Consider the following 26,157-nt stretch of genomic DNA (forward strand, 5'->3'; position numbering starts at 1 on the left):
GCTGGATATGGTTGGGCCTTTCAAAAGGTCCAAAGATAAGAAGACCCACGTCCTGGTGGCGGTTGACAAGTTTACAAAGTGGGTGGAGGCAGAACCTGTTAGCAAGTGTGATGCGGCCACGGCGGTTCAGTTCATCAAAAAAGTGATTTTCCGGTTTGGCTTTCCACACAATATCATCACAGATAATGGTACCAATTTGTCCAAAGGTGCCATGAAGGAGTTCTGCGAACGGGAGCACATCCGGCTTGACGTTTCATCGGTGGCACATCCACGGTCCAATGGTCAAGCGGAAAGGGCTAATCAAGAGATCTTGAGAGGCATCAAGCCCCGGCTTATGGTTCCTTTGCAGAGAACACCGGGTTGTTGGGTAGAAGAGTTACCATCTGTGTTATGGAGCATCAATACTACACCCAACAGATCAACAGGATACACACCGTTCTTCATGGTTTACGGAGCGGAGACGGTTCTCCCCAGTGATATCCGTCATGATTCACCCCGTGTGGCGGCTTATGTTGAAGCGGACAATGAGACAGCACGGCAAGACGCTTTGGACCTATTGGATGAAGAACATGACATAGCAGCTGCCCGCTCGGCGATTTACCAACAGGATCTTCGTCGTTATCATAGTCGCCGAGTCAGAACCCGAACCTTTTAGGAAGGAGATTTGGTGCTTCGGCTCATCCAAGATCAGACTGATATGCATAAGCTATCCCCACCTTGGGAGGGGCCTTTCGTGGTCAGCAAGAATCTGCACAACGGGTCATACTATCTGATCGATATTCGAGAGCACAAGGACTCACGTACATCAGAGGAGGAGACCAACAGGCCGTGGAACACAGCTCATCTTCGGCCTTACTATACCTGAGCCATTGGCTCTACTTATGTACATATTACGACGATGTATATATTATGATTAAATATAATAAACCGGAACCTCAGCTAAAGCGGGGTATCTGTTCTTTTACATCATGTGTGGTACACGGAGTTGTTCTAAAGCGGCCTCCAGTTTACCCCTTGAGTTAGCTTTTTAAAAAGCATCATGTTATATCACTTGGGGGTTTGGTCGTGTCCGAACCAATACAATACCTCTTGATAGGCGAGAGCCACTAGATCACTTGGGGACTTGGTCACGTCTGAACCAGTCATGCCTCTTGATCAGCCTAAGGTCACAGAATCACTTGGGGGCTTGGTCGAACCCGAACCATTTCCATGCCACTTGATCGGCATAAATGCCACGGTTTCGTTTGGGGAACTGGCTGACTAGAACCATAGTTACACCTATCGGGAGCTTGGTCGTGTTCGGCCATGGTAACGCCATCTGATCAGCTCAAATAAGCCTTTTTTTGCAAACGGTTTTGTCATTGCCTTTGCTTCACACTTTTCTTTGAAAGATATTTCATTCTTTTTATTGCGTTTTTTAAACCGACAAAGTTTTCAACCGGTTCACACTGTCAATTGACGGAACACGGTCCATTTTTAATCCGGTGACTATTTGCTCGGTTTGATTTTTTTGTTAACATCCTATTATGGAGTAACACGGTGTTTATTATAACCCGGCACGGTTTACATGGTAAACCGGCATCATATATATATAGGAGCTGTTATCTCCTCCAAAAGTGTGGGTTTATAAAACTCCGCTTCAAGATTGGCCAAGCCAACTTCACGCTCAACGATGGCAGGTATTATGTATCTCAAAAATTTGGTCATATACTTAAAAATTTCGAATGTTTTGATTTCATGTATGCAGACATCATATTCCGCCCGACGGTACAACCGTGGTGGCACTTTAAGATTTTTTATTGCAGAAAGTACTTTGTGAAGGAAATATGCCCTAGAGGCAATAATAAAGTTATTATTTATTTCCTTATATCATGATAAATGTTTATTATTCATGCTAGAATTGTATTAACCGGAAACATAATACATGTGTGAATACATAGACAAACTTAGTGTCACTAGTATGCCTCTACTTGACTAGCTCGTTAATCAAAGATGGTTATGTTTCCTGACCATGAACAAAGTGTTGTTATTTGATTAATGAGGTCACATCATTAGTTGAATGATCTGATTGACATGACCCATTCCATTAGCTTAGCACCCGATCGTTTAGTATGTTGCTATTGCTTTCTTCATGACTTATACATGTTCCTATAACTATGAGATTATGCAACTCCCGTTTACCGGAGGAACACTTTGGGTACTACCAAACGTCACAACGTAACTGGGTGATTATAAAGGAGTACTACAGGTGTCTCCAAAGGTACGATGTTGGGTTGGCGTATTTCGAGATTAGGATTTGTCACTCCGATTGTCGGAGAGGTATCTCTGGGCCCTCTCGGTAATGCACATCACATAAGCCTTGCAAGCATTACAACTAATATTTAGTTGTGAGATGATGTATTACAGAACGAGTAAAGAGACTTGCCGGTAACGAGATTGAACTAGGTATTGGATACCGACGATCGAATCTCGGGCAAGTAACATACCGATGACAAAGGGAACAACGTATGTTGTTATGCGGTCTGACCGATAAAGATCTCGTAGAATATGTAGGAGCCAATATGGGCATCCAAGTCCCGCTATTGGTTATTGACCGGAGACGTGTCTCGGTCATGTCTACATTGTTCTCAAACCCGTAGGGTCCGCACGCTTAAGGTTACGATGACAGTTATATTATGAGTTTATGCATTTTGATGTACCGAAGGTTGTTCGGAGTCCCGGATGTGATCACGGACATGACGAGGAGTCTCGAAATGGTCGAGAAATAAAGATTGATATATTGGAAGCCTATGTTTGGATATCGGAAGTGTTCCAGGTGAAATCGGGATTTTACCGGAGTACCGAGAAGGTTACCGGAACCCCCCGGGAGCTAAATGGGCCTTGATGGGCCTTAGTGGAAAGGAGAAAGGGGCAGCCCAAGGTGGCCGCGCCCCCCCCCTTCCCCTAGTCCTATTAGGACTAGGAGAGGTGGCGCCCCCCTCTCTCTCTTTCCCCCCTCAAGGAATCCTATTCCAACTAGGATTGGGGGGGGGGGAATCCTACTCCCAGAGGGAGTAGGACTCTCCTGGCGCGCCCTCCCTTGGCCGGCCAGCCTCCCCCCTCTAGTCCTTTATATACAGAGGCAGGGCACCCCAAAGAACACACAAGTTGATCCACGTGATCTATTCCTTAGCCGTGTGCGGTGCCCCCTGCCACCATAGTTCTCGATAATACTGTAGCGGAGTTTAGGCGAAGCCCTGCTGCTGTAAGTGCATCAAGATCGTCACCACGCCGTCGTGCTGACGGAACTCTTCCCCGACACTTTTGCTGGATCGGAGTCCGGGGATCGTCATCGAGCTGAACGTGTGCTCGAACTCGGAGGTGCCGTAGTTTCGGTGCTTGATCGGTTGGATCGTGAAGACGTACGACTACTTCCTCTATTCGTGTCACGCTTCCGCAGTCGGTCTGCGTGGGTACGTAGACAACACTCTCCCCTCTCGTTGCTATGCATCAACCATGATCTTGCGTGTGCGTAGGAATTTTTTTGAAATTACTACGAAACCCAACAAGTGGTATCCGAGCCTAGGTTTTATGTTTGATGTTATATGCACGAGTAGAACACAAGTGAGTTGTGGGCGATATAAGTCATACTGCCTTACCAGCATGTCATACTTTGGTTCGGCGGTATTGTTGGATGAGACGACCCGGACCAACCTTACGCATACGCTTACGCGAGACCGGTTTCCCCGACGTGCTTTGCACATAGGTGGCTTGCGGGCGACTGTCTCTCCAACTTTAGTTGAACCAAGTGTGGCTACGCCCGGTCCTTGCGAAGGTTAAAACGGAGTCAATTTGACAAACTATCGTTGTGGTTTTGATGCGTAGGTGAGATTGGTTCTTGCTTAAGCCCGTAGCAGCCACGTAAAACTTGCAACATACAAAGTAGAGGACGTCTAACTTGTTTTTGCAGGGCATGTTGTGATGTGATATGGTCAGGCATGATGCTGAATTTTATTGTATGATATGATCATGTTTTGTAACCGAGTTATCGGCAACTGGCAGGAGCCATATGGTTGTCGCTTTATTATGCAATCGCGATGTAATGCTTTACTTTATTACTAAACGGTAGTGATAGTCGTGGAAGCATAAGATTGGCGAGACAACAACGATGCTACGATGGAGATCAAGGTGTCGCGCCGGTGACGATGGTGATCATGACGGTGCTTCGGAGATGGAGATCACAAGCACAAGATGATGATGGCCATATCATATCACTTATATTGATTGCATGTGATGTTTATCTTTTATGCATCTTATCTTGCTTTGATTGACGGTAGCATTATAAGATGATCTCTCACTAATTATCAAGAAGTGTTCTCCCTGAGTATGCACCATTGCCAAAGTTCATCGTGCCCAGACACCACGTGATGATCGGGTGTGATAAGCTCTACGTCCATCTACAACGGGTGCAAGCCAGTTTTGCACACGCAGAATACTCAGGTTATACTTGACGAGCCTAGCAATATGCAGATATGGCCTCGGAACACGGAGACCGAAAGGTCGAGCGTGAATCATATATTAGATATGATCAACATAAGCGATGTTCACCAATGAAACTACTCCATCTCACGTGATGATCGGACATGGTTTAGTTGATTTGGATCACGTAATCACTTAGAGGATTAGAGGGATGTCTATCTAAGTGGGAGTTCTTAAGTAATATGAATAATTGAACTTAAATTTATCATGAACTTAGTCCTGGTAGTATTTTGCAAATTATGTTGTAGATCAATAGCTCGCGTTGTTGCTTCCCTGTGTTTATTTTGATATGTTCCTAGAGAAAATTGTGTTGAAAGATGTTAGTAGCAATGATGGCGGATTGGATCCGTGATCTGAGGTTTATCCTCATTGCTGCACAGAAGAATTATGTCCTTGATGCACCGCTAGGTGACAGGACCTATTGCAGGAGCAGATGCAGACGTTATGAACGTTTGGCTAGCTCAATATGATGACTACTTGATAGTTTAGTGCACCATGACTTAAAAGCTTAGAATCGGGACTTCAAAGACGTTTTGAACGTCATGGACCATATGAGATGTTCCAGGAGTTGAAGTTAATATTTCAAGCAAATACCCGAGTTGAGATATATGAAGTCTCCAACAAGTTCTATAGCTAAAAGATGGAGGAGAATCGCTCAACTAGTGAGCATGTGCTTAGATTGTCTGGGTACTACAATCGCTTGAATCAAGTGGGAGTTATCTTCCAGATAAGATAGTGATTGACAGAATTCTCTAGTCACCATCACCAAGTTAGTAGAACTTCGTGATGAACTATAATATGCAAGGGATAACGGAAACAACTCCCAAGCTCTTCGTGATGCTGAAAATCAACGAAGGTAGAAATCAAGAAAAACATCAAGTGTTGATGGTTGACAAGACCACTAGTTTCAAGAAAGGGCAGAGGAAGAAGGGGAACTTCAAGAAAAACAGCAAGCAAGTTGCTGCTCAAGTGAAGAAGCCCAAGGTCTGGTCCTAAGCCTGAGACTAAGTGCTTCTACTGCAAAGGGACTGGTCACTGGAAGCGGAACTACCCCAAGTGATTGGCGATAAGAAGGATGGCAAAGTGAACATAAGTATATTTGATATACATGTTATTGATGTGTACTTTACTAGTGTTTATAGCAACCCCTCAGTATTTGATACTAGTTCAGTTGCTAAGATTAGTAACTCGAAACGGGAGTTGCAGAATAAACAGAGACTAGTTAAGGGTGAAGTGACGATGTGTGTTGGAAGTGGTTCCAAGATTGATATGATCATCATCGCACACTCCCTATATTTTCGGGATTAGTGTTGAACCTAAATAAGTGTTATTTGGTGTTTGCGTTGAAGCATGAATATGATTTGATCATGTTTATTGTAATACGGTTATTCATTTAAGTAAGAGAATAAATTGTTGTTCTGTTTACATGAATAAAACCTTATATGGTTACACACCCAATGAAAATAGTTCGTTGGATCTCGATCGTATAGTGATACACATAATCATAATATTGAAACCAAAAGATGCAAAGTTAATAATGATAGTGCAACTTATTTGTAGGCACTGCCGTTTAGGTCATATTGGTGTAAAGCGCATGAAGAAACTCCATGCTGATGGGCATTTTGGAATCACTTGATTATGAATCAGTTGATGCTTGCAAACCATGCCTCATGGGCAAGATGACTAAGACTCTGTTCTTCGGAACAATGGAGCGAGCAACGGATTTGTTGGAAATCATACATACTGATGTATATGGTCCGATTGAATATTGAGGCTCGCGACAAGTATCATTATTTTCTGATCTTCACAGATGATTTGAGAAGATATGAGTATATCTACTTGATGAAACATAAGTCTGAAACATTTGAAAAGTTCAAAGAATTTCAGAGTGAAGTGGAAAAATCATCGTAACAAGAAAATAAAGTTTCTACGATCTGATCGTAGAGAAGAGTATTTGAGTTACGAGTTTGGCCTTCAGTTAAAAACAATGTGAAATAGTTTCACTACTCATGCCACCTGGAACACCACAATGTAATGGTGTGTCCGAACGTCATAACCGTACTTTATTAGATATAGGTGCCGATCTATGATGTCTCTTACCGATCTACCACTATCGTTTTGGGGTTATGCATTAGAGACAGCTGCATTCACGTTAAATAGGGCACCATCTAACTCCGTTGAGACGACACAGTATGAACTATGGTTTAGCAAGAAACCTAAGCTGTCGTTTCTTAAAGTTTGAGGTTGCAATGCTTATGTGAAAAAGTTTCAACCTCCTGATAAGCTCAAACCCAAATCGGAGAAATATGTCTTCATAGGATACCCAAAGGAGATTATTGGTACACCTTCTATCACAGATCCGAAGGCAAGAATTCGTTGCTAAAATTCGGAAACTTTCTGGAGAAGGAGTTTCTCTCGAAAGAAGTGAGTGGGAGGAAAGTAGAACTTGATGAGGTAACTGTACCTCTCCCTTATTGGAAAGTAGTACATCACAGAAACCGGTTTCTGTGACACTACACCAAGTAGTGAGGAAGCTAATGATGATGATCATGAAACTTCAGATCAAGTTACTACCGAATCTCGTAGGTAAACCAGAGTGAGATCCGGACCAGAGTGGTACGGTAATCCTGTTCTGGAAGTCATCGTTACTAGACCATGACGAACTTGCGAACTATGAGGAAGCGATGATGAGCCCAGATTCCGCAAAATGGCTTGAGGCCATGAAATCTGAGATGGGATCCATGTATGAGAACAAAGTATGGACTTTGGTTGACTTGCCCGATGATCGGCAAGCCATTAGAAAATAAATGGATCTTCAAAAGAGGAAGACGGATGCTGATAGTAGTTGTTACGATCTACAAAGCTAGAATTGTCGCAAAAGGTTTTCGACAAGTTCAAGGTGTTGACTACATGAGATTTTCTCACCTCGTATCGATGCTTAAGTCTGTCCGAATCATGTTAGCAATTGCCGCATTTTATGAAATCTGGCAAATGGATAACAAAACTGCATTCCTTAATGGATTTCTTAAAAAGAGTTGTATATGAGTCAACCAGAAGGTTTTGTCAATCCTAAAAGGTGCTAACAAAAATATGCAAGCTCCAGCGATCCATCTATGGACTGGTGCAAAGCATCTCGGAGTTGGAATATAACGCTTTGAAGTGATTGATCAAAGCATATAGTTTTATACAGACTTGCGGTGAAGCCTGTATTTACAAGAAAGTGAGTGGGAGCACTACAAGCATTTCTGATAAGTATATGTGAATGACATATTGTTGATCGGAAATAATGTAGAATTATTCTGTAAGCATAAAGGAGTGTTTGAAAGGAGTTTTTCAAAGAAAGACTTCGGTGAAGCTGCTTACATATTGAGCATCAAGATCTATAGAGATAGATCAAGACGCTTGATAAGTTTTTTCAATGAGTACATACCTTGACAAAATTTTGAAGTAGTTCAAAATAGAACAGTCAAAGAAAGGGTCTTGCCTGTGTTACAAGGTGTGAAGTTGAGTAAGACTCAAAGCCCGACCACGGCAAAGAAGATAGAAAGAGAATGAAAGTCATTCCCTATGCCTTGGCCATAGGTTCTATAAAGTATGCCATGCTGTATACCAGATCTATTGTATACCCTACACTATTTTGGCAAGGGAGTACAATAGTGATCTAGGAGTAGATCACTGACAGCGGTCAGAAATTATCCTTAGTGAAATAAGGATATGTTTCTCGATTATGGACGTGACAAAAAGGTTCGTCGTAAAAAGTTACGTCGAATGCAAGTTTTGACACTGATCTGGATACTTTAAGTCTCGATCTAGATACATATTGAAAGTGGGAGCAATTAGCTAGAGTAGCTCCGTGCAGAGCATTGTAGACATAGAATTTGCAAAATACATACGGATCTGAATATGGCAAGCCCGTTGACTAAATTCTCTCACGAACAAAACATGATCACACCTTAGTACTCTTTGGGTGTTAATCACATAAATGTGAACTAGATTATTGAATCTAGTAAACCCTTTGGGTGTTGGTCACATAGCGATGTGAACTATGGGTGTTAATCACATGGTGATGAACTATCTGTTAATCACATGGCGATGTGAACTAGATTATTGACTCTAGTGCAAGTGGGAGACTGAAGGAAATATGCCCTAGAGGCAATAATAAAGTTATTATTTATTTCCTTATATCATGATAAATTTATTATTCATGCTAGAATTGTATTAACCCGGAAACATAATACATGTGTGAATACATAGACAAACTTAGTGTCACTAGTATGCCTCTACTTGACTAGCTCGTTAATCAAAGATGGTTATGTTTCCTGACCAAACAAAGTGTTGTTATTTGATTAACGAGGTCACATCATTAGTTGAATGATCTGATTGACATGACCCATTCCATTAGCTTAGCACCCGATCGTTTAGTATGTTGCTATTGCTTTCTTCATGACTTATACATGTTCCTATAACTATGAGATTATGCAACTCCCGTTTACCGGAGGAACACTTTGTACTACCAAACGTCACAACGTAACTGGGTGATTATAAAGGAGTACTACAGGTGTCTCCAAAGGTACATGTTGGGTTGGCGTATTTCGAGATTAGGATTTGTCACTCCGATTGTCGGAGAGGTATCTCTAGGCCCTCTCGGTAATGCACATCACATAAGCCTTGCAAGCATTACAACTAATATGTAGTTGTGGAGATGATGTATTACAGATGTAAAGAGACTTGGTAACGAGATTGAACTAGGTATTGGATACCGACGATCGAATCTCGGGCAAGTAACATACCGATGACAAAGGGAACAACGTATGTTGTTATGCGGTCTGACCGATAAAGATCTTCGTAGAATATGTAGGAGCCAATATGGGCATCCAGGTCCCGCTATTGGTTATTGACCGGAGACGTGTCTCGGTCATGTCTACATTGTTCTCGAACCCGTAGGGTCCGCACGCTTAAGGTTACGATGACAGTTATATTATGAGTTTATGCATTTTGATGTACCGAAGGTTGTTCGGAGTCCCGGATGTGATCACGACATGACGAGGAGTCTCGAAATGGTCGAGACGTAAAGATTGATATATTGGAAGCCTATGTTTGGATATCGGAAGTGTTCCGGGTGAAATCGGGATTTTACCGGAGTACCGGGAGGTTACCGGAACCCCCCGGGAGCTATATGGGCCTTAGTGGGCTTTAGTGGAAAGGAGAAAGGGGCAGCCCAAGGTGGCTGTGCGCCTCCCCCCTTCCCCTAGTCCTATTAGGACTAGGAGAGGTGGCCGGCCCCCTCTCTCTCTTTCCCCCCTCAAGGAATCCTATTCCAACTAGGATTGGGGGGGGGAATCCTACTCCCAGAGGGAGTAGGACTCTCCTGGCGCGCCTCCTGTGGCCGGCCAGCCTCCCCCCTCTAATCCTTTATATACTGAGGCAGAGGCACCCCAGAAACACACAAGTTGATCCACGTGATCTATTCCTTAGCCGTGTGCGGTGCCCCCAGCCACCATAGTCCTCGATAATACTGTAGCGGAGTTTAGGCGAAGCCCTGCTGCTGTAGTGCATCAAGATCGTCACCACGCCGTCGTGCTGACGGAACTCTTCCCCGACACTTTGCTGGATCGGAGTCCGGGGATCGTCATCGAGCTGAACGTGTGCTCGAACTCGGAGGTGCCGTAGTTTCGGTGCTTGATCGGTCGGATCGGGAAGACGTACGACTACTTCCTCTACGTTGCGTCAACCGCTTCCGCAGTCGGTCTGCGTGGGTACGTAGACAACACTCTCCCCTCTCGTTGCTATGCATCACCATGATCTTGCGTGTGCGTAGGAAATTTTTTGAAATTACTACGAAACCCAACACTTTGGAAAGTTCATCACCCAAAGTAAGAGCAAGTTGCAGTAATTATGCACGAAGGCATATCAATATCAAAAGTATCAGCTAGCCTATTACAAGGCAGCACGGTGCCCACAATAAGACCATTGTTTTTCGCAAGGGAGAAGCAGTTTTAAACCGGCATCCGGTTCAAGCTTGGCCACCAGCCTGGCCTGATGGTTGTGGATCATCCTGCGCCGCTTCAGCTTCAGTTTCTCTACCCAGCGACTGGAAATCAATAGTTGTCCAGTCGATTCCCATTAATGCTTGAAAGACAGCTTCATCATGGATCAGCAATGATGGGTCAATATCGGGAGCGTAAGTATGCTTACGGATTGGAGGGATAAGATTTTCCGATTCATGAATTGGTGCAGCTATTCGCTTGTTCTGATTGTCATATTGGGCTTGATAATGAGACAAGTCTGCTTCTTCAGCCAATTGACAAGCTAGCGGACGCACCTCCCGGATTATGGCTCGCAGATCCGCTTCACCAAACTCTGACCCGTCTTCCTTCAAGCTGGGATAGCCCTGAGCCGCTTCAATAGGATCAAAATCCGGCACCCAAGCTTTTGCCCGGATTAAGGCATTGATCGCACCGGTTCGAGCAGCAGATTTCTTCAGTTCTTCGACCCGGGCAGGAAGCACCGACAGTTTCATCAGAGTGTCTTGAATCAAAGTGGGCGCCGGTTTGTTGTGGGATGCAGTACAGATGATACGCTGTGCACCAGTGTACAGTTGTTCGATCAACGTATAGGCGGCTTTCAATTTCTTCCGCACATCTGACCCCAAGTGACCAATGCGTGTCCCTGAAATATCATAAAGGATTAACAAACCGGCATCTCTGTAAGACGACAGAATCAATTCAGAAGTCAAACTGGCTTACCAAAGATAGCAGTGGTCATGGCATGAACGTGCCGCTTTATGCTGGTCAGTTCATCCGCCACCGGTTTTAGTGCAGCCTCGGCATCCTCTGCTCGTTTGATTAAAGCGGACTTTTCAGTGGCCCAATCCGCCCGCTTCTTCTTGAAGCTCTCCTTAAGCTGTTCCATGGCGCTTAAAGCGCTGGCTAATTCCTCTTTTGCTTTGGAGGTTTCAGCTTGTTGGGATTTCAGGTTTTCTTGGAGATCGGTGACTTGGCTTTCTTTCGTCTTCAGCTCAGCCTGCATGCAGACAGTTATATGCTTCAGCAAAATGGTACAAGGATTGAAGTACCAACCACATAACAAGTTATGCACTTGGCACTTGGGGGCTAATGCATATTTGATCTTCATCTTTCAATTGCTTACAAAGTCCCAAGATCAATACAAGTATTCAACTTGGCACTTGGGGGCTAATGGCTATTTGCTCGTATATATTCTGATGCGGCAATCTCAATTACTTAAAGTCCCGGTTTAACTATGCTAAGTTGAACCGGCCCTTGGGGGCTACATCAGCGAATTTCAAAGCATTAAGGTTTATATTAGTAAGTCCCGGTTTGAAAGAAGATTACAAACCGTCCCTCGGGGGCTAGGAGCGTCAACAAGAATTGAAATATACAAGCAGGAAAGAGCATATGGAAGTTACCTCATATTTATTTTTCATCATATTAACCAGACCGGCTTCATAGTCACGATTGGTATACAGCCGGTTCAGGTAGCCGGAATGGATATCTTGAGCGTTCAAAGCAGCGTAAGTCGCCAGATCAGCATTCCACTTGCCTTTGCCAAAGGCAGCAAATTCTTCCTTGGCAGAATGTTTGGACAAAGCGACAGGATTGCTTGGCTCTGTATGGCCAATGCCAGTAATGACAACCTCATCATCCTTGGTATCGCCGGTTTGCACTGGATTGTTGGCTTGTCAGTGGGCTTTGTTGGACCGGTGGATTTCTCAATCCGGATGGAGCTTGTGGGCTGATTGACAGGACTTGAGGTATCAATAGGTCTCTCTTCAGCAATAAGATCGTCGTCTTGCTGCGGTGGATCATTGGGTATATCCTCAGGAATAGCCGCTTCAAAATCTGGTGTTTTGTCCGGTTCAAGGACGGCATCCTCTTCGGCCGCTTTGTCCAAGCGAGCCTTCTTGCTTGGCCTAGGTTTGGCCCTGAAAGGAATAATAAAATCAAATACAACATATGTTCCAAGGCGATGTGCTGCAAATATCATGATAAGTATAGCTTACCCAAGCACCATTTTGAGCGGTGGCAGCTGAGTAGCCGATGACTCGCCAGAGGATGAGTGGGAAGTAACCTGATAATCGGAGTCAGATAGATTAAGAGGTTGACAAAAGCAGCCCGCTTTAGGACAAGCACTGACAAGAAAATTAGAGACCTCTGAACGGCGTTTTTGAACCGGACTGTTCGGTAAACCAGCAGAGGTAACTACCTGGCCGTCGTGCCGGGTTGTGCGACGAACTTCGTGCTGTTGGGTCTTCATAAGAAATTTGGGATCCAAATAAGCAAGAGGATGAGAAAATTTAACTTTCCGGTTTGCCTGACGGATTTTTAGTGAAGGCAAAGGTTCTGAATCGGAAGACAGAATAATTACCTCTGCAGCATCAGCATGGCTGGCTTCGGCATCATCCTGACAAATATCATCATCAATAAGACGCATGAAAGATAAGCCAAGTGAGTCAAGCCCTACCTCAAGGTCCGGATTATCCACATCATCATTAGGGGCCGGATTAGAGGATGCAGTGGTTCTTTTCCTGTGGGCAGTCTTCTTCACAGCTTTAGTCTTTTGCCGGGTTGTCCTTTCCGGTTTGTATGGTTTTTTTGGTTTCTCCTGCGGCAGTTTCTTGCTCCAAAACGGATCATTGCCCTGGTTACACATACACTGATATTAAACAATGACAATATGTATCAACAGCAGATTCAGCAAAAAGAAAAATCAAACTCTTACAGCTGGCGGTTTGTTGGTGGCACAGAAGGGAAGCAGGCCGGTTTTAGCACAGATGTGTTCCGGTTCATTCAGCATCTTATTCACAGCCTCTGTGATTTCTTCATCGGTGAGCTGGATGTTGGAATGTCGCAGTGGATCATCAACATTGCCAGTATACTCGCACATCAAACCGGAGCGCTGACTAAGGGGCAGTATGCTCCATGATATCCAACAGCGGGCGAGATCAACCCCTGTTAAACCGTTGGCCATAAAGGCTCTGAGCTTCGATAGTTGAGGAGCATATTTGCTTCTCTCCTGGGCAGTCAACCTTTGCGGAAAGGGGTGTGTATTGCCGAGCCGCTCCGGACGAAAGCCAAGCAAGGGATTTTCACCAGCAGGGGAGGTGTCTTTTGCAATAGAACCATGTTTGATTCCATTCTTTGGGGTGGCTGTGTAGCTTGGCGTGAGGGTATGTGACCTCTTTCCTTTTCTGAATCACCACGTCACCCAACTCCGTATTGGAGCCGTCAGTAAACTCAGTGCGGCGATTTAGATGGAAACAGTCTCTGAATAATTCCACTCTGGGTTCCTCTTGAAAGAATGCCTCACAGAGCACTTGGAAGTGACACATGTTTGTAACAGAGTTGGGGCCAGTATCTTGTGGATGGAGTTGAAAATCGGCTAACACGTCCCGGTAAAATTTAGAACCGGGCGGCTTAAAGCCCCGGGCTAAGTGATCTACGAAAACGACGACCTCTCCTTCTTGAGGTGTGGGAGGGCATTCTTTGCCAGGAGCCCTCCAATGGATGGTATCTTTGCTGCCTAAGGCGCCGATCAGGACTAAATCGTCCAGTTGAGCCTCTGTGACGCGAGAAGGAACCCAGTTGCACTCATATACTTGCTTGGCCATGATGAAATCTACAAGGTAGATGATCCTGGTTCAAAAATGCATTGATTAAGGTACATTGGTATGTGCAATGTTAAACCAGAGACAAATCTATCTAAACCGGAGTTTTATGAAGCAACAATATCTGGCGGTTCAACAAGGGGACTAATGGTATATACCGGTTTGGCAATTTTTTCTACAAGGTTAAACCGCCTGATCTAAGCATTGAAATAGCTGAGATTGCAGATGGATAAGTATGCAGAAACAGATTTCACAAGATTTCTCTACAGCGTTGGATCTGAAGCAAGTTCAGAAAAATAAGAAAAATATTCAAAAGCTCAAAGCAGAACAGTATTGAATCAATGGGCAGAAATATATGTGAGATCTATGGTCTTGGGCATGAAACTAAAGGCGGATACTAAAAGCTACCGCTACACCGAGCAGGGGTTCACAGATGCATCCAGGAGCTAGTATATGAACAGGAACAGGTGATGAACACTGCAAGAACACGAAACCCTAGAACAGATCTGTGTTGAGAAGAGCAGAAGGCTTACCAGAGTTGAGGAAGACGCGGAAGGTTGCCGCGGTGCTCTGGTGCGTTCAGGTTGATGCAGCGGCCAAGGTTGGTGCAGAAGTTGACGGCGGCGGCGGAGCTCCGAGGCTGGAGACACGAGGAAGACGAAGAAGAAAGGCACGAAGGGGAGAAAAGAAATGACCCTTTGGTCCTATTTATAAGGCAAAAGGACATGTGTCAGGCACGATAATCAAGGGGCCACGAAACGGAGCTGTCGCCTCGATTTCCGCAGATCTATTAAACAAGGAAGCATAATGGATAGCTTCGTTATGACAGGTGACGTCACTCCGGTTTACAACGACCAGAGAAGATGACATCACGATGATTCAACAAACTGCAAGAAGATATTGAAGATGAAGGTTTTTGCTAAAGGATTGACATGAACATGTTCAAATCAATCTGGGGCCTAATGTTGGGGATATTACTATTGGGCGTAAACCGGCCTATCTGGGCCGGATTGACTTCGTCAGTAGTTAAGTATGTTAAAGCCCGAGAAGGCAGATGAGGGCTCAAGGCCCATGGTCGGTTCAAGGCCTGTAGCCGTAAACCGGCGTTGGTAGTTAACTTGTATTGTAAGTTAGGAATAAGTAGAGACCAAACCGGACACATCTATGAACCAGTATTGGGACTCTGTGAACCGACGGGCGTCACCCATGTATATAAGGGGACGACCCGGCAGCGGTTCAAGGACAGACAACAACTCGAGACATAGGCGAAGCTTGTTTGCTCCCTAATCATCGAAACCCCATCAATTCCATCACAACTAGACGTAGGCTTTTACCTTCATTGAAGGGGCCGAACTAGTATAAACTCTCTTGCGTCCCTGTGTCCGCTTTAACCCCTTCAAGCTAACCCGTCGCGATGGCTCCACGACTAAGTCCTTTCTCTAGGACATCTGCCGTGACAAAACCACGACAACTTGCGAACCGTGCCTTATGGGTAAGATGACAAAAACACCGTTCTCCGGTACTATGGAGAGAGCAACAGATTTGTTGGAAATCATACATACATATGTATGTGGTCCGATGAATGTTGAGGCTCATGGCGGATATCGTTATTTTCTCACCTTCACAGATGACTTAAGCAGATATGGGTATATCTACTTAATGAAACATAAGTCTAAAACATTTGAAAAGTTCAAAGAATTTCAGAGTGAAGTTGAAAATCATCGTAACAAGAAAATAAAATTCCTGCGATCTGATCGTGGAGGAGAAAATTTGAGTTATGAGTTTGGTGTACATTTGAAACAATGCGGAATAGTTTTGCAACTCACGCCACCCGGAACACCACAGCGTAATGGTGTGTCCGAACATCGTAATCGTACTTTACTAGATATGGTGCGATCTATGATGTCTCTTACTGATTTACCGCTATCGTTTTGGGGTTATGCTCTAGAGACGGCCGCATTCACGTTAAATAGGGCACCATCAAAATCCGTTGAGACGACGCCTTATGAACTATGGTTTGGCAAGAAACCAAAGTTGTCGTTTCTGAAAGTTTGGGGTTGCGATGCTTATGTGAAAAAGCTTCAACCTGATAAGCTCAAACCCAAATCGGAGAAATGTGTCTTCATAGGATATCCAAAGGAAACTATTGGATACACCTTCTATCACAGGTCCGAAGGCAAAACTTTTGTTGCTAAATTCGGAAACTTTTTAGAGAAGGAGTTTCTCTCGAAAGAAGTGAGTGGGAGGAAAGTAGAACTTGATGAGGTAACTGTACCTGCTCCATTATTGGAAAGTAGTACATCACAGAAACCAGTTTCTGTGACACCTACACCAATTAGTGAGGAAGCTAATGATGATGATCATGAAGCTTCAGAACAAGATACTACTAAACCTCATAGATCAACCAGAGTAAGATCCGCACCAGAGTGGTACGGTAATCCTGTTCTGAAAGTCATGCTACTAGATCATGATGAAGCTACGAACTATGGAGAAGCGATGGTGAGCCCAGATTCCGCAAAATGGCTTGAAGCCATGAAATCTGAGATGGGATCCATGTATGAGAACAAAGTATGGACTTTGGTTGACTTGCCCCATGATCGCCAAGCAATTGAGAATAAATGGATCTTTAAGAAGAAGACTGACGCTGACGGTAATGTTACTGTCTACAAAGCTCGACTTGTCACAAAAGGTTTTCGACAAGTTCAAGGGATTGACTACGATGAGACCTTCTCACCCGTAGCGATGCTTAAGTCTGTCCGAATCATGTTAGCAATTGCCGCATTTTATGATTATGAAATTTGGCAGATGGATGTCAAAACTGCATTCCTGAATGGATTTCTGCAAGAAGAGTTGTATATGATGCAACCGGAAGGTTTTGTCGATCCAAAGGGAGCTAACAAAGTGTGCAAGCTCCAGCGATTCATTTATGGACTGGTGCAAGCCTCTCGGAGTTGGAATAAACGCTTTGATAGTGTGATCAAAGCATTTGGTTTTGTACAGACTTTTGGAGAAGCCTGTATTTACAAGAAAGTAAGTGGGACCTCTGTAGCATTTCTGATATTATATGTAGATGACATATTACTAATCGGAAATGATATAGAATTTCTGGATAGCATAAAGGGATACTTGAATAAGAGTTTTTCAATGAAAGACCTCGGTGAAGCTGCTTACATATTGGGCATTAAGATCTATAGAGACAGACCAAGACGCTTAATTGGACTTTCACAAAGCACATACCTTGACAAAGTTTTGAAAAAGTTCAAAATGGATCAAGCAAAGAAAGGATTCTTGCCTGTATTACAAGGTGTGAAATTGAGTAAGACTCAATGCCCGACCAATGCAGAAGATAGAGAGAAAATGAAAGATGTTCCCTATGCTTCAGCCATAGGCTCTATCATGTACGCAATGTTGTGTACCAGACCTGATGTGTGTCTTGCTATAAGTCTAGCAGGCAGGTACCAAAGTAATCCAGGAGTGGATCACTGGACAACGGTCAAGAACATCCTGAAATACTTGAAAAGGACTAAGGATATGTTTCTCATATATGGAGGTGACAAAGAGCTCATCGTAAATGGTTACGTTGATGCAAGCTTTGACACTGATCCGGACGATTCTAAATCGCAAACCGGATACGTGTTTACATTAAACGGTGGAGCTGTCAGTTGGTGCAGTTCTAAACAAAGCGTTGTGGCGGGATCTACATGTGAAGCGGAGTACATAGCTGCTTCGGAAGCAGCAAACGAAGGAGTCTGGATGAAGGAGTTCATATCCGATCTAGGAGTCATACCTAGTGCATCGGGTCCAATGAAAATCTTTTGTGACAATACTGGTGCAATTGCCTTGGCAAAGGAATCCAGATTTCACAAGAGAACCAAGCACATCAAGAGACGCTTCAATTCCATCCGGGATCTAGTCCAGGTGGGAGACATAGAGATTTGCAAGATACATACGGATCTGAATGTAGCAGACCCGTTGACTAAGCCTCTTCCACGAGCAAAACATGATCAGCACCAAAGCTCCATGGGTGTTAGAATCATTACTGTGTAATCTAGATTATTGACTCTAGTGCAAGTGGGAGACTGAAGGAAATATGCCCTAGAGGAAATAATAATGTTATTATTTTATTTCCTTATATCATTATAAGTGTTTATTATTCATGCTAGAATTGTATTATCCGGAAACATAATACTTGTGTGAATACATAGACAAACCAAACGTCACTAGTATGCCTGTACTTGACTAGCTCATTAATCAAAGATGGTTATGTTTCCTAACCATAGACATGTGTTGTCATTTGATTAACGGGATCACATTATTAGGAGAATGATGTGATTGACATGACCCATTCCATTAGCTTAGCACCCGATCGTTTAGTATGTTGCTATTGCTTTCTTCATGACTTATACATGTTCCTATGTATGAGATTATGCAACTCCCGTTTGCCGGAGGAACACTTTGTGTGCTACCAAACGTCACAACGTAACTGGGTGATTATAAAGGTGCTCTATAGGTGTCTCCGAAAGGTACTTGTTGGGTTGGCGTATTTCGAGATTAGGATTTGTCACTCCGATTGTCGGAGAGGTATCTCTGGGCCCACTCGGTAATGCACATCACTATAAGCCTTGCAAGCATTGACTAATGAATTAGTTGTGAGATGATGTATTACGAAATGAGTAAAGAGACTTGCCGGTAACGAGATTGAACTAGGTATTGAGATACCGACGATCGAATCTCGGGCAAGTAAAATATCAATGACAAAGGGAACAACATATGTTGTTATGCGGTCTGACCGATAAAGATCTTCGTAGAATATGTAGGAGACAATATGAGCATCCAAGTTCCGCTATTGGTTATTGACCGGAGACGTGTCTCGTTCATGTCTACATTGTTCTCGAACCCGTAGGGTCCGCATGCTTAAGGTTTCGATGACAGTTATATTATGAGTTTATGAGTTTTGATGTACCGAAGTTAGTTCGGAGTCCCGGATGTGATCACGGACATAACGAGGAGTCTCGAAATGGTCGAGACATGAAGATTGATATATTGGACGGCTATATTCGGACACCGGAAGTGTTCCGGGTGATTTCGGAGAAAACCGGAGAGCCGGAGGGTTACCGGAACCCTACCGGGAGAAGTAATGGGCCATATGGGCCTTAGTGGAGAGAGAGAGAGGGGCAGCCAGGGTGGGCCACGCCTCCTCCCCCCTGGTCCGAATTGGACTAGGAGTGGGGGGCGGCGCCCCCTTTCCTTCTCCCTCCCCACTTCCTTCCCCCTCCTAGTAGGAGTCCTACTCCTACTAGGAGGAGGACTCCTCCTGGCGCACCAATAGGGGCCGACCGGCCTCCTCCCCTTACTCCTTTATATACGGGGGCAGGGGGCACCCCTAGACACACAAGTTGATCCACGTGATCATATTCTTAGCCGTGTGCGGTGCCCCCTTCCACCATAATCCTCGATAATATTGTAGCGGTGCTTAGGCGAAGCCCTACGACGGTAGTACATCAAGATCGTCACCACGCCGTCGTGCTGACGGAACTCTTCCCCGACACTTTGCTGGATCGGAGTCCGGGGATCGTCATCGAGCTGAACGTGTGCTAAAACTCGGAGGTGCCGTAGTTTCGGTGCTTGATCGGTCAGGCCATGAAGACGTACGACTGCATCAACCGCGTTGTGCTAACGCTTCCGCTGTCGGTCTACAAGGGTACGTAGATCACACTCTCCCCTCTTGTTGCTATGCATCACCATGATCTTGCGTGTGCGTAGGAAAAATTTGAAATTACTACGTTCCCCAACAGGTAAGGGAAGCCCGGGCCTTGCGATTTGGCATGGAGATGTTGGAGCGGTGGACCCACCAATCTTTGACAGATTGCTCAAGATGCCATGTAGAAGTGTCAAGGTGCTCAAGGTGTAGCCATTCATTGACCAAATTCCAAAGGCGAATGGTGAATCTACATTTGTAGAAGAGGTGGGCGCCGGACTCTTGCACACGCTTGCATAGGGGGCAAAGGTCGCAATTTGGCCACCCACGCTTTGCCAGTCTTTCAGCTGTCCAAATCCTATCTTGGATAGCCAACCACGCGAAGAACTTCACTTTAGGCGGCGCCCAGGCTTTCCACACCGCATGTGGCATCGGAGAGTGTGTGGAGCCCATGAATTGTGCCAAGGCGCTTGCCGGCGAGTATTGTCCGTTCTCAGTGTGCTTCCAGACGATTTCATCCTCGACGTGCTCCACAAGATGAAAGCCATTGATGAGAGTCCAAAGGTTTATGAATTGCCTAATGTGCTCGACGGTGAAGCTTATCGTGATCTTAATCTTGGAGATCCATGCATCATTGAGGAGCGCATCCTTGACTTTCCAATTTTTCCTCGAGGATGCCTCGAACATAAGAGGTGCGATTTCCTTAGGCTTCCGGTCTTGAACCCATGGAGCTTCCCAAAAGGGGGTCCTTGCCCCATTACCAACCGTGATTGTTGTGCATGCATAGAAGAGGTTGAGGTCCATCTCATCGCAAGGATTTCCCATGCCAACCCACATTCTCGTTGGTTCCTTCCACTCGAACCAAGGCCATCTCAGTCTTAGGGCTCTTGCAAATTTAGTTGTGTTCAGTACTTCGAGACCTCCCCTCTCAAAAGGTCGGCGGACCATGTCCCAGTTGACCTTGCACTTGGCACCAGTCGTCCTGTCCGCATCGGACCAAAGGAATGCCCTCGCAATCTTGTTTGTGCTATGTAGGATGCTCGGGGGGACAATCAACGGTGTGATGTAGTAGACCACTTGTGAGGCGAGTGAAGATTTGACAAGTGTGGTGCGCCCGATGGTGGTAATGTTGTTACCCTCCCATGGGATGAGCTTGGCCGCCGCCTTGTCCTCTAGGAATTGAAAGTCCACTTTCTTGAGTTGCCACACCGAGAGTGGAAGCCCCAAGTATCTCATTGGAAAAGAAGCCCTCACCGCCGGCAAGCTTTGGGTGATATGCTCGAGGTTTAGGTGTGCACATTTAATTGGGACGAACGAGCTCTTGTTGAAGTTGGTTTGGAGGCCTGAGACCTCACCAAAGCCTTTGAGGATGGCGGCGAGGTTGTCAATGTTTCTCTTAATGGGCGCCATGAATACCGCGGCATCATCCGCATACAGGGAGGTTCGCATGATAGTGCCCCTACCCCGGATCTTGTGGAGTAGCCCCTTTCTTGTAGCCAATTCGAGAAGTTGTTGAAGGGGGTCGATAGAGATGACAAATAGGAGAGGTGACAAGGGGTCCCCTTGCCTGAACCCGCAGCGGTGGAAGATTGCAGGGCCGGGCACCCCATTGAGGAGAATCCTGGATGATGATGAGTTTAGGAGAGCAGCCATCCAATTGCGGAACTTGCATGGGAAACCCCTCCTACGCAGGAGATTGAGGATATACTCCCAACGCACCGAATCAAAAGCCTTGCGGATGTCAAGTTTGAAGAGGAGTGATGCAGTCTTGTTTTTGTGAAGTCGGCGTGCGAGATTCCGCACATACATGAAGTTGTCGTGGATGCTCCTTCGCTTGATGAAGGCACTCTGGGCATTGGAAACTAAAACATCCATGTAAGGTTGTAGTCGGATCGCTAGGATCTTTGCAATAATTTTTGCAATCTCGTGTATGAGGCTAATCGGTCTGTAGTCGGCAATGCCCTCCGCCCCATCCTTCTTGGGAGAATAGAGATGACCTAACAGTCTTTATTTCCCAAATATGCTCTTGTGAGCTTGAGCACACATGCGCCTTTTGTTATAGTAAAATCCAAAAAAGGTACTTTAAAAAATTGAAAATCTGAAATTCGGCGACAAGTGTTGATGTGTGCTTCATATGCCTGCAAATTTTGGTGACGGGTGACATTCATGGAGGTCTCGGCAAAAAAAGAGTTGATGCTTCAAAAACTTGGAGCATCGTTTTTTTTCTTTTTCAAACCTCCACATATGCCATTCCAATGGGAAAATACGCACGCCCGTGAAACACACATCAATGTTTGTTGCTAAAAGAATTCAGACTTCTTGAATTATTTTTTATTTTACTGTTGCAAATGGTGCACGTGAGCTGGAGCTCACAAACTCCCTTCTCCGTGGAAATCGCAAATCCAGATTCCGGCTATGAAACGAAACCTGGCGTATCAAAATTTGCATGCGAGTCGTTGGATAGCATCAAAACGCCTAGATTAGCGGTAGCAGTGACGTCGTATAATGGTCTCAGAAACTATTCGTTGCTCGGACCGTTCAAAGCTCCCGGCGCCGTGCAAGGCCCTGGGTACTACACCAGGGAGAGGGAGGTCAACTGAACTTTCTCAAGCTACATACGCATCGAAGCCACGTTGATCTAGACAGCATCGGTCAGAGAGAATTGTTCAGCATTGAGAATTCACTCCATTCGTCAGGCAACTAAATATGTTGGTCTTGTCAGCGCCGCCACTTCTCCATTTCTCACGAGCCGCCTCTCATCGCTTGCTGAGGCTGTTATTGCCGTCTTCTCCTTCCCGTCTGCCGGCCAGAACAGCGACGGTCTTTACCAGGTCAGAGAGTAGAAGCGTTCAACGTGTTGGTACGCGCTGCTGGAATAAAACGTCCATCCTGAAATGGACTCGCCGACTGTCGACTGACCGACCGCTTCAATCCGGGCGACTGGCTGAAACAGTCTCCATTTGGCACCTTGCTGATCCAAATTGCTGGGAGTTGGATCCTTCGGGAGACTTAATAATTTAAACTGCGATGAAACTTGTTGGGTAAACGATGAACAAATTATTGTATGTTGTACTTGAATTCACCAGAGAATTCGCAGGAAAACAACGAAGTAAACAGACTCTATGAAGTATGAACATGTTGAGGAATGCTGGTATAGTTTTGCACAATTTGCAGTTCGGAGCTGAATGAAAAACAGCTACGGAAATGGACACTACGCGGAATGGTCGGCGTCCACGCTGTGGAACTCGGCCGAGTCCGTCTTCCGCTGCGCGCTGCCGACGATGTCCTCTATCCTGGCGGCGACGTCTGCCATCGCGGGCCGCCGGTCGGGCCGCCGCTCGGTGCACTCCGTGCCCAGCTGCAGCAGCCGCACCATCTCCTCCTCCACAAGCGCCTCGTTGGCGATGCCGGCGTCGAACACCTCGCCCGTCCACTCCTCCTGCACCACCGTGCCCACCCACTGCGGCAGGTCCGCGGCGCCGTCGCTCCCCGGCACCGAGTTCGCGGGGGCCTTCCCGGTGAGCAGCTCCAGGAGCAGCACGCCGAAGCTGTACACGTCCGCCTCCTGCGACGCCCTGCGCGGGTCCGTCACCTCCGGGGCGCGGTACCCCGTCACGCGCTTCAGCGGCACGCTGGCGCCCACGAGCTGGACGAGCCCGTAGTCGGCCACGTAGGCGCCGTCGCGCGCGTCGTTCACGAGGATGTTGGACGACTTGATGTTGCCGTGGGACGAGCCGGCGCCGGCGCCGTGGATGCAGGCGATGCCGCGCGCCGACGCCAGCGCAATGCGCGCCCGCGCCGTGAAGTCGAGGCGCTCGCTGCCCGCGCCGTGGAGGAGGGAGGAGAGGCCCTTGGCGCTCACGAAGTCGTAGACGATGAGCTTCTCCTCCTTGCTGTAGAAGTAGGAGCGCAGCGGCACCAGGTTGTCGTGGCGGAGCGCGCCGAGCGCGGCCACCGTGCCGCGGAACTCCTTCTCCGGGATGGGCACCTCCCTCAGCCTCTTGACGGTCACCACGGCGACGCCGCCCTCGAGCGTGGCGCGGTACGTCGTGCCCAACCAGCCCTTCCCGAGCACCTCGGCCGACGCGTGCAGCAGCGATTCCAGTTCGTAGGCCACCTCCGGCTCACCTCCCACGAACACCAGCTTCTTGGCGTCGCTGGCCGTCGGCTTCGAGGAGCGCGACACGCCGCTCTTCTCCGCCCTCGCCACAGACACCGTCTCCGGTGACGCGTCCTCGTCGCCGTAGGCCGCCGTCTCGGTGGATGTGTCGGCCTTATTTGTCATGCGACGACGGAAACAGAACAGGAAGAAGATCACGGCGAGCACCACCAAGAGCGCCGCGACGGCGCCCGCAGCAATACCGGCGATCGCGGCAGTGGAGAGCTTGCTGCTCTTGCTGTCCTCAGGAGAGGCCGGGGGATTCAATGGCAGTGGCGACGGCGGTGGTGGCGGCGGCGAAGTGTTCGCGCACGGGCTTAGAGGGCCGCCGCATAGCGCTGTCCCACTAAAGGCGCCGGCCGGTCTTCCGGCGAGCGACGCTGGCACAGGGCCGTCGAGCTGGTTGTTGGACACGTTGAATAGCTGAAGATTAGGGAGGTCGAGGTCCGCAGGGAGGGTGCCATTAAATCTGTTGTTCTCCAAGTACAGAGTGGCCAGCCGGGGGAGCTTGTTGAACTCCGGCGACACACGGCCAGTGAATTGATTATTCGAAAGGACGAGCCGCTGCAGCAAGCCGAGCGAGAAGAACCCCTCCGGTATCTCGCCGGCGAGCTGGTTACCCTGGAGGTAGAGATACCGGAGCTCCGCGCAGCTGCCGATGTCCGTGGGGATCCCGCCGGAGAGCGCGTTGGAGCGGAGCGACAGCGCCCTGAGCGCGGTGAGATTGCCCAGGGTCCCCGACGGCAGCTGACCGATCAGGCCGGCGCCGGGGAGCTGCAGCGCGACGACGCGGCCACCTCCGGTGCCGTTGTCACACCCTACGCCGCGCCACCCGCACGGCGAGACCCCGGCCGACGCGTCCCACGGGAGCCCCGGGCCGACCGCGGCCCGGAGCGCGAGCAGCGCCGCGCGGTCCGCCGCGAGGTCCGGCGCGGCGCACCGGAGCGCGGAGCACCACAGCGCGAGGACGAGAAGCAGGAGGCTGCGCGCCCGCCCACGCAGAGGCATTACCAGTCGCCGAGAGCTGAGCTGACGCGCGGCGCAGAGCCCGTATCGATGGAGTTGGCCTCGTCTCGTCTCGTCACCGGATGATCGTTAAGCAGACGTAAAGGACGATAGGAAAATGCAGAGCGCTGCGTGCGCCTACGTACGTACTACTCCTTAGTTAAGTACTCCGCTGCAAACTACTCCTACTACTAATCTTAATCTACTTGTAGTAGCCCTGGGTGGAACGGGTGTGCGGCCATATTATAGGAAGAAGTCAAACCGATGTACGCGCCAAGATGGTGCAGCAGCTAGCGCCCCACGCATCGACCGGGAGCCATGGAATAGTCGTCCGTTTCTTCGTGAGAATGATGATAGGGATGTGTGGAATGGAAGCTAGCGGTTCGCAGTTTGCAGGAAAGGGGGCGATACGCTGCACGAATCGGGTCGGTTGATGTGTGCTACAGCTCGACCGGGATAGCTGTTGGCCGGAGCAAGCACGGCCATGGTCTTCCATTTGGAGCGTTTCCTTCGGAGGTAGCACGTCTAGACCGCGTCGCTTGTACGTACGAGACAGCCGTGTCTATCAGCTTAGCCCGACCCTCTCCACGATCGTTCGCTGATTGCGTGCGGTGCGGTACGCTCACGTGTGCGGGCGTGGGGGCCGGTGAGTCGCATCACATGGGGGCATGGAGGGTGGCTGGATAGTGGCGGTAGACTAGCGGGGCGCGAGCGCCGGGCCGGGGGTTAAATTACCATTTGCGTCGGGATCGGCGTCCCGGCTGAGGTGCGCGCGCGAAAACAATGAGCGATCACGGTTGAGGATGAGGAAGAATACGTGCGCGAGCGTGCGGGCCGGAGAGGCCGACGAAATACTACAATAAAAATTTAGCTATTTCGAGAGTAAATACTACTTTCCCTAAGATTGAGACACTTATTTTGGGACGGAGGGAGTACAATACTGTAGTACCTATTTTAACATTATCTCCGTCCCCAATTAGTTGTCTATTAGTGTTACATATATTCATATCTTGACAATGACAAATTTAAGATAACTAATTACGGACGGATGGAGTATAAAATTGGGCGCTCCTATATCCCGCCTTCAGCGAGTCTAGGTTCTGACACGCTGAAGGGGGCGAGCGAGATGGGCCGGCCCATGGGCGAGGGATG

General features: G+C 47.2%; 1 protein-coding gene across 1 annotated transcript; it reads right to left on the minus strand.

Moving 5' to 3' along the window:
* Positions 1 to 22,883: 22,883 nt before the first annotated feature.
* On the minus strand, positions 22,884 to 25,218 carry LOC125509290 (probable inactive receptor kinase RLK902). Its single transcript, XM_048674223.1, has one exon. It carries the CDS (start codon positions 25,006 to 25,008, stop codon positions 23,053 to 23,055), a length of 1,956 nt encoding a protein of 651 aa, XP_048530180.1. The 5' UTR covers positions 25,009 to 25,218; the 3' UTR covers positions 22,884 to 23,052.
* Between the last annotated feature and the right edge of the window lie 939 nt (positions 25,219 to 26,157).

This window comes from Triticum urartu, chromosome 5 (genome assembly GCF_003073215.2).
Source record: "Triticum urartu cultivar G1812 chromosome 5, Tu2.1, whole genome shotgun sequence".
NCBI lineage: Eukaryota > Viridiplantae > Streptophyta > Magnoliopsida > Poales > Poaceae > Triticum > Triticum urartu.